This window comes from Typopeltis vanoorti, chromosome 20 (assembly GCF_054136105.1).
Source record: "Typopeltis vanoorti isolate ZY-2024b chromosome 20, IOZ_Tvanoo_1.0, whole genome shotgun sequence".
Taxonomy (NCBI): domain Eukaryota; kingdom Metazoa; phylum Arthropoda; class Arachnida; order Uropygi; family Thelyphonidae; genus Typopeltis; species Typopeltis vanoorti.
In genome coordinates, this window is record NC_143568.1 from 39047517 (window position 1) to 39059822 (window position 12306).

The 12306-nt window shown below is 34.3% G+C and overlaps 1 protein-coding gene across 1 annotated transcript in view; it reads right to left on the reverse strand.

The window, feature by feature from the left end:
• The window catches only part of LOC150095385 (glucosidase 2 subunit beta-like), a 162255-nt gene that overhangs the window by 33846 nt on the left and 116103 nt on the right, over positions 1–12306 (reverse strand). The window contains exons 12-13 of the mRNA XM_090410052.1: positions 8317–8500; positions 2997–3066 (exon numbers count right to left, since the gene is read on the reverse strand). Coding sequence (XP_090266178.1) covers positions 2997–3066; positions 8317–8500 — 254 coding nt within the window. The remainder of the gene's footprint in view (positions 1–2996; positions 3067–8316; positions 8501–12306) is intronic.

Here is a 12306-nt window from a genome sequence, read left to right on the forward strand (position 1 = left end):
TAAAAATATATTCGTATGAAAATGTTTCAAGAAGATTTAGAGAAAAGGATCAGGATATAATAATGGCAAGTATTTCTGGATTTTTGTTCAAGCCATGTACTAGTTATTAATATGTTCTGGGGGGGGGGGGCATAAATTTAACTGGACAGTGCACGCAAACACACATACACACAAAACAGTATTGGAGTATGGAGGAATTTCAACTAAGAAATTACTGTTGATACCACAGTAATTAAATTTTAATAAGTAGACATTTTGTCTTAAGTATCTTAAGACATCATCAGGAATAACATCAGGAAACAATACTAGGAATTACATTCAAAGGAACAGTTAGTGCATGCTTACATTGGAATCCCTCATGTGTAGTAGCATGTGAAGACTCCCCACCCCCCAAATAATAATTCAGCTGTAATTAAAATTAAATTATATCTAATTGAGGATAACAATTTCTCAGACTTTTGGGATAGTGAGACAGCCATTATGGTTCAGACTGGGTGCGTGGTGTAAGGTTTCAGCACTTTCTTTATATAAACGCTCATGTTTATATAAGGATCTACGTAGCAGCTTGGTGTTTTTCCATTGGATCCTATGGTTAGGATTTTCAACTCCATGTTGTGCAAGGCCAGATCGTGCGGTTTGATAAGACGGATGTGGTCTTGATGTTCAAAGATCTTACAAAAACGTGGAACTTCGTATATGCCAAGTAGCATCATAGGTGAGAGTTCGTCTTTTGGAGACGGTAGCAAATTGTGGATCTGGTTGATAGGTAATGGCGAGTTTGTATTTCTTCATATTTTTGACAGACATTCCGAGATACCTTTGATATAAGAGTCCTACGGGCTTCTTGTCTGGGTTGATGTGTAAGGAAGTGGCTGATGATTTTTTGAGTTGTTTTTGGACTGTATCCATTTAATAAGGCTGTATTTTTAATAATTTCTAATTCTTGTTTTAAAGATTATTCAGAGGAACAAAATTTGTGTGCTCTGGATACCAAAGATTTTATGATGCCATATTTTTGAGAGGGATGGTGAGCTGATGAATTGTGGATGTAATGACTTGAAAAAGTTGGTTTATGATAGACAGAAGTGGAAATGGAACTATCTTGTTTTCGCTGAATGTGTATATCAAGGAGATACCTCATGATGATTCTTTTTCTAGTGTGAATTTGATGCAAGAATGAAAATTGTTAAATCAATCTAGAAATGAGTATAGTTCTTGTTCAGAGTGACTCCAGACTGCAAAGACAGCATTCACATATCATAACCATATTTTTGGTTTTGGTTCAAGAGCGAAAATTCTATCTTCTGGGTGTTCCAGAAAAAGGTTGGCTAAGTTTGGTGATAAGAGAGAGCCCATTGCTGTTCTTTCCTCTTGTTTATAAATTTTGTCTTTCCATGTGAAGTATCTGGATGTGATAGCAAATTTGAATAATTCCACAATATCGGATGGAAATTTAGGAGTTAACAATTCTATTGTGTCCTTGTGAGGAATATTAGTGAAGAGAGAGACAATGTTGAAACTTATTAGCAAGTCTGTTTCTGACAGTTGAATGTCTTATTTTTTGTGTGAAATGCCATGGAATTTTTAATTGATGAAGCTGAGTGGCCTATGAGAGGAAGGAGAAGATTAGACAAAAATCTTGATATTTTGTCAGTCAGACTGCTTATAAAATCCACAATAGGTCTAAGTGGACAGTTGTTTTTGCGTAGTTTAGGTGAACCAAATGTCTGACAGTTATTTGCTACTCTTCTATTTAGATTAACAAGGACTGACTTTTCCTTTTTCATTGTGTGTCAGATGTTTTCTCTAAAGCCTCAAAAAATAATAAGCTTAGAAGACAGTAGTATCAGAATTAAAGCTGGTGAAAAAGAAAAAAAACAATAAGCTTAGATTTGCTGATGACACTGACCTAATAGCAGAGAATGAGCATCAATTACAATAATTAACAGACAGACTTTCTAAGGTACTTAGCATTTAAAGATTACAGATCAGCACTTACAAATCAAAAACATGTCTTCAAGCAAAAAGGCTATGAAAATTTCAGTTAATGATGAAAAATTGGAAGAAGCGGAAAGATTCACTTATTTGGGAAGTGTATAACACAGATGGCAGGTCTAAACGTGATATTAAAGCATGCATTGCTGAAGCAACTGCTGCCCTTGAGGTTACAGATGCTTTGGAAGGACAATAAGATACAGCTAACTACAAGACTATCTCATCGATAGCCTTGTTAGATCTGCCTTACTGTACAAATATAAGAGTTGGACAATTGCTAAAGGAAAATGAGAAAAAGCTATTTATTGGCCTTCGACAATAACATAGAGGTGAAGTACTATAGAAAACTTTTGAAGAGGTTACATTTGTTATATGCAATTTTTAATTGCATGTAACAAATGATGAGGTTAGAAGGAAAAATCCACTTCATTGCCAGAACACATGAAAATATCTTCCATAAAATATATTGAAAACAGCTCTGGTGGCTAGATCTGATAGTTTACCAAAAACAGCACTAGAGGGCTGGACTGCTTGTAAAAAATGCCTGGGGTGACCTAGAATCACCGGGATAGATAATATTAAAAAAAAGTACTCATTGTTCCTCATATCACACTATGTTATCAGGTAAAAAGAAATTCAGAACAAAAAATAATACCATATTCTTTACTTTTAAAATTTTCATAAAATTTCTGCTTTCATTTAGTGAGACCAAACCTTACAATATAATGGAAGGCAATATATATATATATATATATATATATATATATATATATATTGCCTTTCATTATATTGTATAGTATTGTATTGTATAGTATATATTATTATATTGTAATATATATTATAGTATATATTATTATTATATATTATTATATTATTACATTATATTGTATAGTATATATATATATATATATATACTCCATGGAGAGGTATTACTTTTGATTGTAGTGGATACTTAGAGAAACCTGGAGTTATGTGTTTTAGTATAAAGGAGTTTCTCTTACCTGATTTCATTTTGAACATGTTGAAATTTCCTTGAGATTTCAGAAAAATCATCTCGTGCTTGTTTTGCTTCTACACACACACACACACATACACACACAAAAAAAAAAAACAGTTCCATTAATATCTGTATATCAAATACAAATGTAATATCTTTGAAATGTAATCCTATTCAATCATGGTTTATGAAATATTACTTCTAGAAACAAAAAATGTAGCAAAGTATTTTTAAAAATACCCTTCTACTGAAGTATAAGAAACTTCAGCAGCATATGTATGGTATATGTGGACCAAAGGATAATCACATAAACAAATGATGCTTGTACATAAACTAACTTCATTACTGTGATTTTTTTTTTTAATACAGTGAACAGCTCATTTTACTAAGAAGTATTCATAAAAAATATCTGTTACAGTGGCAAGTTCCTTAAGAGAATATACCAAACTTCCATTACATTATTTAAAGGAGTTACTACCAAAATTAATTCAGTGGGACTATCCAAACACAAAATCTTATGCCATATTGTTTCCTGAAGAAGTGTTGCTTTCTGCTTAGTGGATATTTAGGGCAACTTGTCAACTATTCTTATTATACAAATAAAAGTAGCATCTAATTTTTAATAGATGTATTAAAAATTTTCATTGACTATTAAGTTACTATGTTTGCAATTTGCATATGCACTGTATATAATATGGATGAAAACAATTATATAATCGGTGGTTATGAAGCATATCACAATTTCTTCCGATTATGATATGCTTCATAACCACTGATTTCCCATGCTATTCATCAATGGGAACGAAGATAATAGTTTAGCCACCTTGACTACTAAAATACAGTCAGGTCTCTTTCAGTCCATTTTCTCAAAAAACACCCATTTCACCTCCGATCACGACCAGATCTTGTCTGAGGACATCAGACGAGATCCCCCCCCCCACACACACACATACCTTCTCACAATAACATCAACATTTACATATAGCAGCATTCTCTGATGAACAGTTCTTAAGCTAATGTGGCATCCATTTCAATGATTATTTCTAACTTATACAGCTGCAAACTCTGTACAAATCAGAACCAACCTTAGAATATTTAAGATCTGCATATTTAAGATGGTGACTCAATAATTCCTCATGAGATGAGTTATCCATTCAGCTAATTGATAACTGCCTTTTCACAACCTCACACTAATCATTATCTTAAAGAAGGTCTATCTCTGCCTTATATCTTTTCTATAGGTACTTTTATTGGTGCTGTTATACTGAACTGGCATCTATCACTCCTCCATTTTCCTTTAAACCTACAAAAAAACAGTAAGTAACAACCAGTGAGCATCCACAAACAGAACCAGCTTTCACTGCCCCCCCCCCTCTTTTGTTCTATGTATCTATTTGCATAAACAACCACCCGCATATGATACTGCTCATGAACTACAACCTCCAGCCATTCTAAAAAAGAAAATCACTTCTATAGTGATAGTCTCAACAGTGTGCCACTGAAATAAAAATAGCATGCACACACACACATATGCAACATTTTCTAAAATTTTACTGGGCAATAACCCTCTTAAATAGACTATATAATATTCAAAAGTAATGTATACATCGTAGGGATCTTGGGAAAGATTGCTTTCCATATTAAAGTTATTCAAGTCAACTTCCAGTAAAGATAAAATGGTCTCAGTAAACATCAAACAGCCATTAACATCAAACAGAAATTATATTATATTAATTATTATATTATTTTAATTTTAAAGAAATTATTATTATTACATCACACCTCCAGGGAGTCCAAAGACTCATCAAGGAAGGGCATCTACTTTACAACTCTTCATCTCACGACTCCACCAACCTTCACCATCTAACACCAATGCCATCTACTGCTGACTACCACCACTAGTACTTTCACAGACAATCACAAACATCCATGCCCATGGCAGGATTCGAACCGCAGCCTTTTGGCTGGAGAGCGGATACGCTAACCACTCGGCCAACCAGGCCGGCTATGATTATAAAAATAAAATATAAATATAATTATATAATATAATATAATATGCATTGTGTTTGTATCATATGTATGAAAAGAAAAATGCATTTTTTTTTGTCGCATATAAAGATAAGCACATGACTATCACTAGTATATGCAAGATAAGGAAAGATGTGACCCATGGGATATGATTTTCCTAATAAATCTAATGTTCTCAAAATTAAAAATTCTTGTTATTATTCCTATAATCAAAATAACACATAAAATCATCATATTAGTGTTGACTATTCACCAAACATATGCACTAATGAAAAGTTCATGGCTAAAAATTTTTTTCCCATTCCTATAAGAAAGTGTTACTAAAATGCAATTTTTTTCCCTCCATAAAAGAAAACTTGAAATTTAACAAATTCTAGCAGAACAAAGAAATTCTAAAAGAACAAATTCTATTTAGTATCTTCTAGAGCTACACAAATAGAATGGTATAACAAAAATAATGACCATTGAACAAGAAATAGAACAGCAATTTTAAAATGAAACAACTTTATTAAATTCATTTATAAATAAATTCATTTCTAACCCATTTCTTTATGTAAAACATGATTTAAATAACACTGTTTTTAAGTCTTAAGTGAGTACAATCATGCTGAATGTATCACTACACACTAGTGAACAAGTAGGGCATGGCAAAAATATTAAAGCATTTTGAAATTTTAATTGCCTGTAATGCTGCTAGAGATTTAAGTGCTTTAAGCTTGAGAAATCTGAGTACTACAAGGTTTTGTGAACAACAAAGAGGAATGGAATATGCTATCAAATGCAAAGATATGAATAGGACTTGAGGCCAGTGAGAGATCACTAATATATAGGAGAACGAATGAAGGTGTAAGCACAAAACCTTAGGGTGCTCCAGCACTGATGGAAAAATCAGATGAAAGGGAACTATCCACCATGACATGCAATGAATGACCAGAGAGGTGGATGGCAGTCAGGTCACAAAGGACAGGAAGGAGACCAAAAGATGGGCTTGTGAGAAGATCTCGATGCCAAACACAATCAAAAGCCTGGGAAATATCAAGAGCAACCCAAAGAGATTCTTCAAAACTTTCCATGGCATGCATTTAAAGGTGGGTAAGGTTAGTAAATTTGTTCGCTTGGTCTGTAGGTTAGGTGCTTGAGAAACAAAAGGAGAAGTCTGTTGTTGTTGATGTCCCCATTGTTTTTGAGAGTACTGAGGTGAGAAAAAGTAGACAATAGTTTGATGGCTAACTTTTACCTCCCTTTTCAGGAACAGACTGGATAAAAATTTTTTTCCATGTCCTATAAATAGAAAAGCTTGTAAAGGTGATTCAGGATGGGTGCTAATTCTGCAGCATAAGCTCTTAGTACCACTTGGACACCATCTGGACTACATTAAGGCTATCAAGTATTTTTCTGATATCCTTCTATAAAGATCAGAGGATGTATACTGAGGATGATGATTTGTGAAATGGTGAGAGATTTGCCTTGACTAAACAAAAAGTCAAGGAGAGCAGTAATGCAAAGAGGTTTGCCTTATGTTGAGGAGATGTAACCATTATTCAATCAAGAGGAGAGAGGGAGTGTGTGTGTGGTGGAAAAATAGTAGATTAAGTTTTGCCCAACAAGGCAAGGATCTAGAAAGTTAAACTGCCATTTGAACAGGAGGCAAGTATAATGCATTTGGCTCTTACAAAGTCAGGTTTAGATTTATTGAAATTTTGCAGTTGTTATGGACTGTAGTATAAGCTGAGTGAGAAGCTGGAATCTTTAATTTGAGCCATTGAGAGTATGGTGCATTTTAACTTAGACTGCTTTGGCACACATGTTAGAAACCCAAGACTTGGATAAGGATTGGGGATTTTGAGTGGAATGAGAAATAAAGGCACTCATCCCAGCAAGAATAATTTCAGTTATTAGATAGACAAATGCTTGGATTGGAATCATCCTGGGAGAAAGATGATCTGTAGTACATGAAACATGGACAATGTTGTGCTCAGAGCTACCAAGAGGAGAGTTATCACCAGCTATGTATATGGAGGGAAGAGCTGGTTAAGAAAAGTCCATGGCGTTAGGAGACTGATGGGATTATTTGGAATTCTGGTAGGCAGGTTAATTTGGATCATATGAATCATATGCAGGGAGTACCCAGATTCCAATCCAAGCATGGCCTTGGCAGCATCTCCTGCAAGTTGCTATATTCTGACTCTCTCCAAGCACATGGCAGAGTAAACAGCAGCAGCAGTAGCAGGATTTTTTGCCAGCTGATCAGAAAGAAATAGATTCCGTTCTAAGTACTATTTGGTGACAGCCTGTGGAAGCTGTTTTACTGCTATACTCTCAAATGGAGGAAGTGCCCACTCTCTAATTTAATAATTATAATATGGAAAGAATGCCTAGTAAGGCTGCCACCCACACTACATGTAAGAAGAAGGGTTAAGGGAGTCGGAAACCAGAAAACCTTACTCCAGAGACAGAACATGGCGATGAAAATGAACTAGAAGTCGGGTCCAGTTGGCATTTCCTTATACAAGACTCAGGTAAAGTGATAATATTTGCCTCACTAGAGCTCTGTTTGTGAAAACAGGATATATAACAGCAACTTGGCTGGATAAGGTTATATATTTCAGGTCCATTAATTGCCCAATTAGAATTAATGGCTCAATTCCTGCATTAGAATTCATGTATGTTTCTAAGATAATATATCAATTTTTATGCATTTCTGAGATTCCTATTTATTTGCAATTTGCTATTATTGCCCAAATCAAACCAAAGTGAGTAACCCCCTCCCCCTTTTTATTAATTTTACTTAATTTTCAATAAACAGTGGGGTTACTTTTTTTTCAATCTTACTAAGGAAAATTTTTTGCATGCTATTTACAAACCTCATTTTTCTTTTTTAAATATGTTATGCTTAATGGCCTATAGCAATCACATAAGTGGCTTTAAACAAAGCTTAATTAATGCTATGATAGGATAATTATTCTGCATAGTCTACTATATCTGTGAACTACATATACTCTCTGATGAGTTTGTCTATTTTGAGGGATGAAAACACCTCCAGTTCCAGATGAGACCAACTAATTCAGTTTTATCTGAAAAAATCTTATAAAGGTTCTCTGCATCCTTCACACAGATTCACATCCAAATCTTTCCAAACAAAGAGCACTGACAATTGACTATGACAGATTTTCAGTCAAAAGTTGTAATAAAATTGCAACAACTTTAAAGCTTTCATTCAAATGAAATATGAAGTGTGTGTGTGTGTTTAAAACAATATAAAATAACAGATAAAGTAAAAACATTTATGTACACACCATCTACTATTCTTTGAACTTCTTCAGTATACTGAGGTTCCTCTTTGGCAGTATCAGCAGATGAACCAGCTTCATCACCTTCTGTGGCATCTTTTTGTATATCTGAAGGAAGTAGATGTTCATCTTCCTCTTCATCTTCATCATATTCATCCATACTATCTGTGATATCAGTTGTATCACCTACCTAAACATAATTAAAACTCAGTACTGTTAACTTAAAATCAACTTTCACTACAACAAACTTGTAGGGATAGCAAGAATAGTTGGTTACAATGAATTTCTTTTATCACAGCAGTGTAACTATGAGACTTTGGTCTGAACTGTTCTTAAAGTGAGTATCGACTGTACATCTTTTAATTAATAAAATTAATGCTATACTTATAAAAATGTAAATTAAGGGCATGCACAATCTTGACTAACAGACTGGTCTTGCATGAGGCTAATAAAAAGGCAATTTCAAAAATTCTGCACAAGTGTGGCCAGGGGAATAATGCAATAGTTTTCCACATTCACATCAACTGTAAGGCAGACTGAGTAAAAACACTGTATGCCTATTTTGGTATTTAGGTATTTTTGTTCTGTGAAATAAGACTTCAAAATATTTAGAAAAGGAATCTAATTCACATCAGATCAGATATCATGCAATAACTAAAAAAAGAAAAAAAAAAACTGGAACGAAAGCACCACATGAGATGCTTTTATTCCTCTTAACATGTTTAGCTCAATTACATACCACAGCTTAGTAATATGGCATAATATAAAAAAATTAATGCCTTGGCAGGGCAGTTAACAGTTGGACATGTAGATCAGCTTAGGTGTTTGTCGTTCATCTACAGTTCTGTAGATTAATTCACAATGCTAAGGAAATGAAATAAGCATAAATAAGATATTTAAGTGCTAATTCACTGGTTTTGTGCCTAGCATCTTCCACTATGCATGCATTAACAATGTTATTTTGTAGAAACAATTTAAATTTGTAATGAACAAATGGAGAGAACTCAAGTCATAATCTGATGCCTCTACTGTTTGCTAAAAAGAAGTTTAGTATTAAGAACAAGTTAGAGCTGGTCTTATGTAACTGTATTCCAGATCTACCCATTCCACAGGATTGAAGGAAGAAAATTAAAGTGCTATATAGAGGCCATTACAAGTCAGAGAACCTGTTTCCAGAGTCAGCAGCAACAATTAAACATTTCTTTGCTGCCAAAACCATAACAAGTACAGTGGTATTAATTTACAAAAAAAACCTGGGAGACAATTATTTTAAGACAAAATCAAACTTAAAATATCTAAACTTTTTTTTTTTTTTTGATACGTAAACCTCTATGGGAAAAGGACATAATGTGATTAAGACATTCAATTAGTTTTATGAAATTCCTGTTTCCATCAGGAAATAAAAAGTGAACAAAATAAAAAATTAGGTTACAAACCACTGGTATCGATCACAGTAAACTCTTTAAAAACCAGAATAACATTGGAATGCTCTCATGTGCTATATGGACATTTGATGGTTGTTGGCATTCTGCATGTTACTAACATCTTGTGTGTTGCTTGTTTAATGACAGGCCTAGACTTGATATAAAATCATGTCTTGTTTCACTGCCCTATCGCTCAGTTATCATTACAGATGACTTATGCTTTTGAGTAGAAATCGTAATCTATGTGGATCATCTCACTTTCCTGGCACATTACTTGATGTTTGTTATCTGCTGTATATAATGCCAATCTTAATTTATACTTTCTTATTTTCTACATTCTTGAAATGTTTTGGATATGTGTATCTCATCTGACATAATACAACTAGCAGGAACAGTTAATCTTGTAGATGCCCAGATTCTTAAGTAGTGAATGGGGAGGTTCTGGAGGCCTAAGGAGATAGATCTTCTCCTATCCCTTGTTAAAGGGAGGGGGGGGGTTAGAGGCAACCTTTATACCTTATTGCCACAGTAATTTTGAAATCCTCCCTGTGACAACTGTGTATGTAATGGAGAATTAGTGATCCACTGAAATCTTGTTTTTTTATGTTCATCTAGCTGTCTAAGGTGGTTGATGTAGGATTTTATTGATCCACGATCTGTTGAAGCCATTCTTTGGAAGAATGAAACCAAGATAATCCAGTACCTGGTCTCTTTTTGTTTATATTCATGGATATTCTCTCATTAAACCAAGTAATTGGTTTACAAGAAACAAGATGTTGATTTCCAACTCAAAAGTGAATTTCTTCTAAGGGTGAATATTATTAAGGTACGAGATAAATTCTTCCAGTTGGTTAATGGAGTTGAGCAAAATGATGAAAATGTCATCAATGTACCTTAACACAATTTAGGTAATATTCAAAGAGTAGACTGAAATGAAAAAACACCATGTTTCCAGGAAACTTATGATTTTACATCAAGTCTGGACCTCTCTCTCTCATTAAACAAGCAATGCATAGAGATGCCAGTGGTGTGCAGAATGCCAACAATAAAATGTCCACATAGTGCATGCAAGAATTTCATGTTATTCTTGTTTTCAAATAGAATACTACACTGTTCAAAACAATTAGGGGATATTTTAGTTTCTGTCATATAATTATAACTATTGGGTACTTTATACATGAATAAATATATCTTACTTATGGACAGGGTATAATTGATGAGATATTGTTTAAATAATCAATATTTATTACAAATTTAACAAATTATACATTTTAGCGTGAAATATTTTTAATAAGAACAACAAGAATAGCCAAAACAATGGTACATCTTGATTGCATGGACTAGATAAGATGACCAAACACTTCTTGTGGGATATTTCCCCGCTCTTCTGTGAGAGTGATTTCGAGCTCTTGAAGTGATCATGGTGGCACCAGTCAAGCAGAAACACGCCTACCTAAAGCATCCCAGGCATGTCTGATTGGATTACAATCCTGTGACCAGGCAGGCCAGTCCATTTGTTCAATACCTTCTTCCTCAAACCACTCTTGTACCAAATTTGCACATGGTGTGGACGAGCATTGTCATCCATAAAAATGAATTCTTGGCCAATTGCAGCAGCACATGGACAAATATAGGTTCCAAAATCTCACTGCGATACCTTTGGGCTGTTAAGGAACAGAGACCAGTATGGCCACCTATACTTATTTCCAGCCCATACCATCAAACTCCCACCTTGATGTTGGGGTCTTTCACGAACAAACTGTGGATTATTTCTTGTTCCACTTTCACGCCATATCAAGATACATCGGTTATCTGGTTGCAGACTGAACTTGGACTTCACTAAAAAGTACATGAGTTCAATCCACATTTGTTCAATTGCGGTGTTCCTGTGCCTAAATTCTTCAGGTCTTTTGTGATTTGCAGTAAGTGGAATGTAAACCATTGGTCTTCGAGCATATAAATCTATGGCATGAAGACGATTTCTTACTGTCTGTATCAATACCAATCCCCCCCCCCATTGCTGCAGCAAGTTCACTTCGAAGTTGTGTTGCGTTAAATGTTAGATTTCTTCTGGCAAGTGATGACAAATATTGATCGTCTGTTGGAGATGGTGATGATGGGCAACATTGACCTTGTCTTCGGCAAACATTTCCAACCTCCAGAAAGTGATTCCAAAGTCACGAAATTATGCTTTGATATACACAACATGCTTAAGCAACAACTTGCTGTGTTTGTCCGGCTTCTAATCAACCAATGGCTCTCCAAGCCATGGATTCCAGGATATCATATTGCTCTGCCATTTTTAACAAAATAATGGGTGGTGGTACACAAGTTTTACAATTGAAGTGATAATTATGCACTGTGGAAGTGAGCACAACAAGCCACGCTTTTATACCTTCCCCCCCCCCACATGCTAATACAGCTAAGACATGTTTCGACAAGTCTTAACATAATTTTGTATGCAGTTGCATGCTCTACCACTGATGTGTATGTTAAGAATATTTTAAAATAAATGTGTTACATTTGTAAATTCTTTTTATAAGTTTATAATTTACAAGAAAACCAAAATATT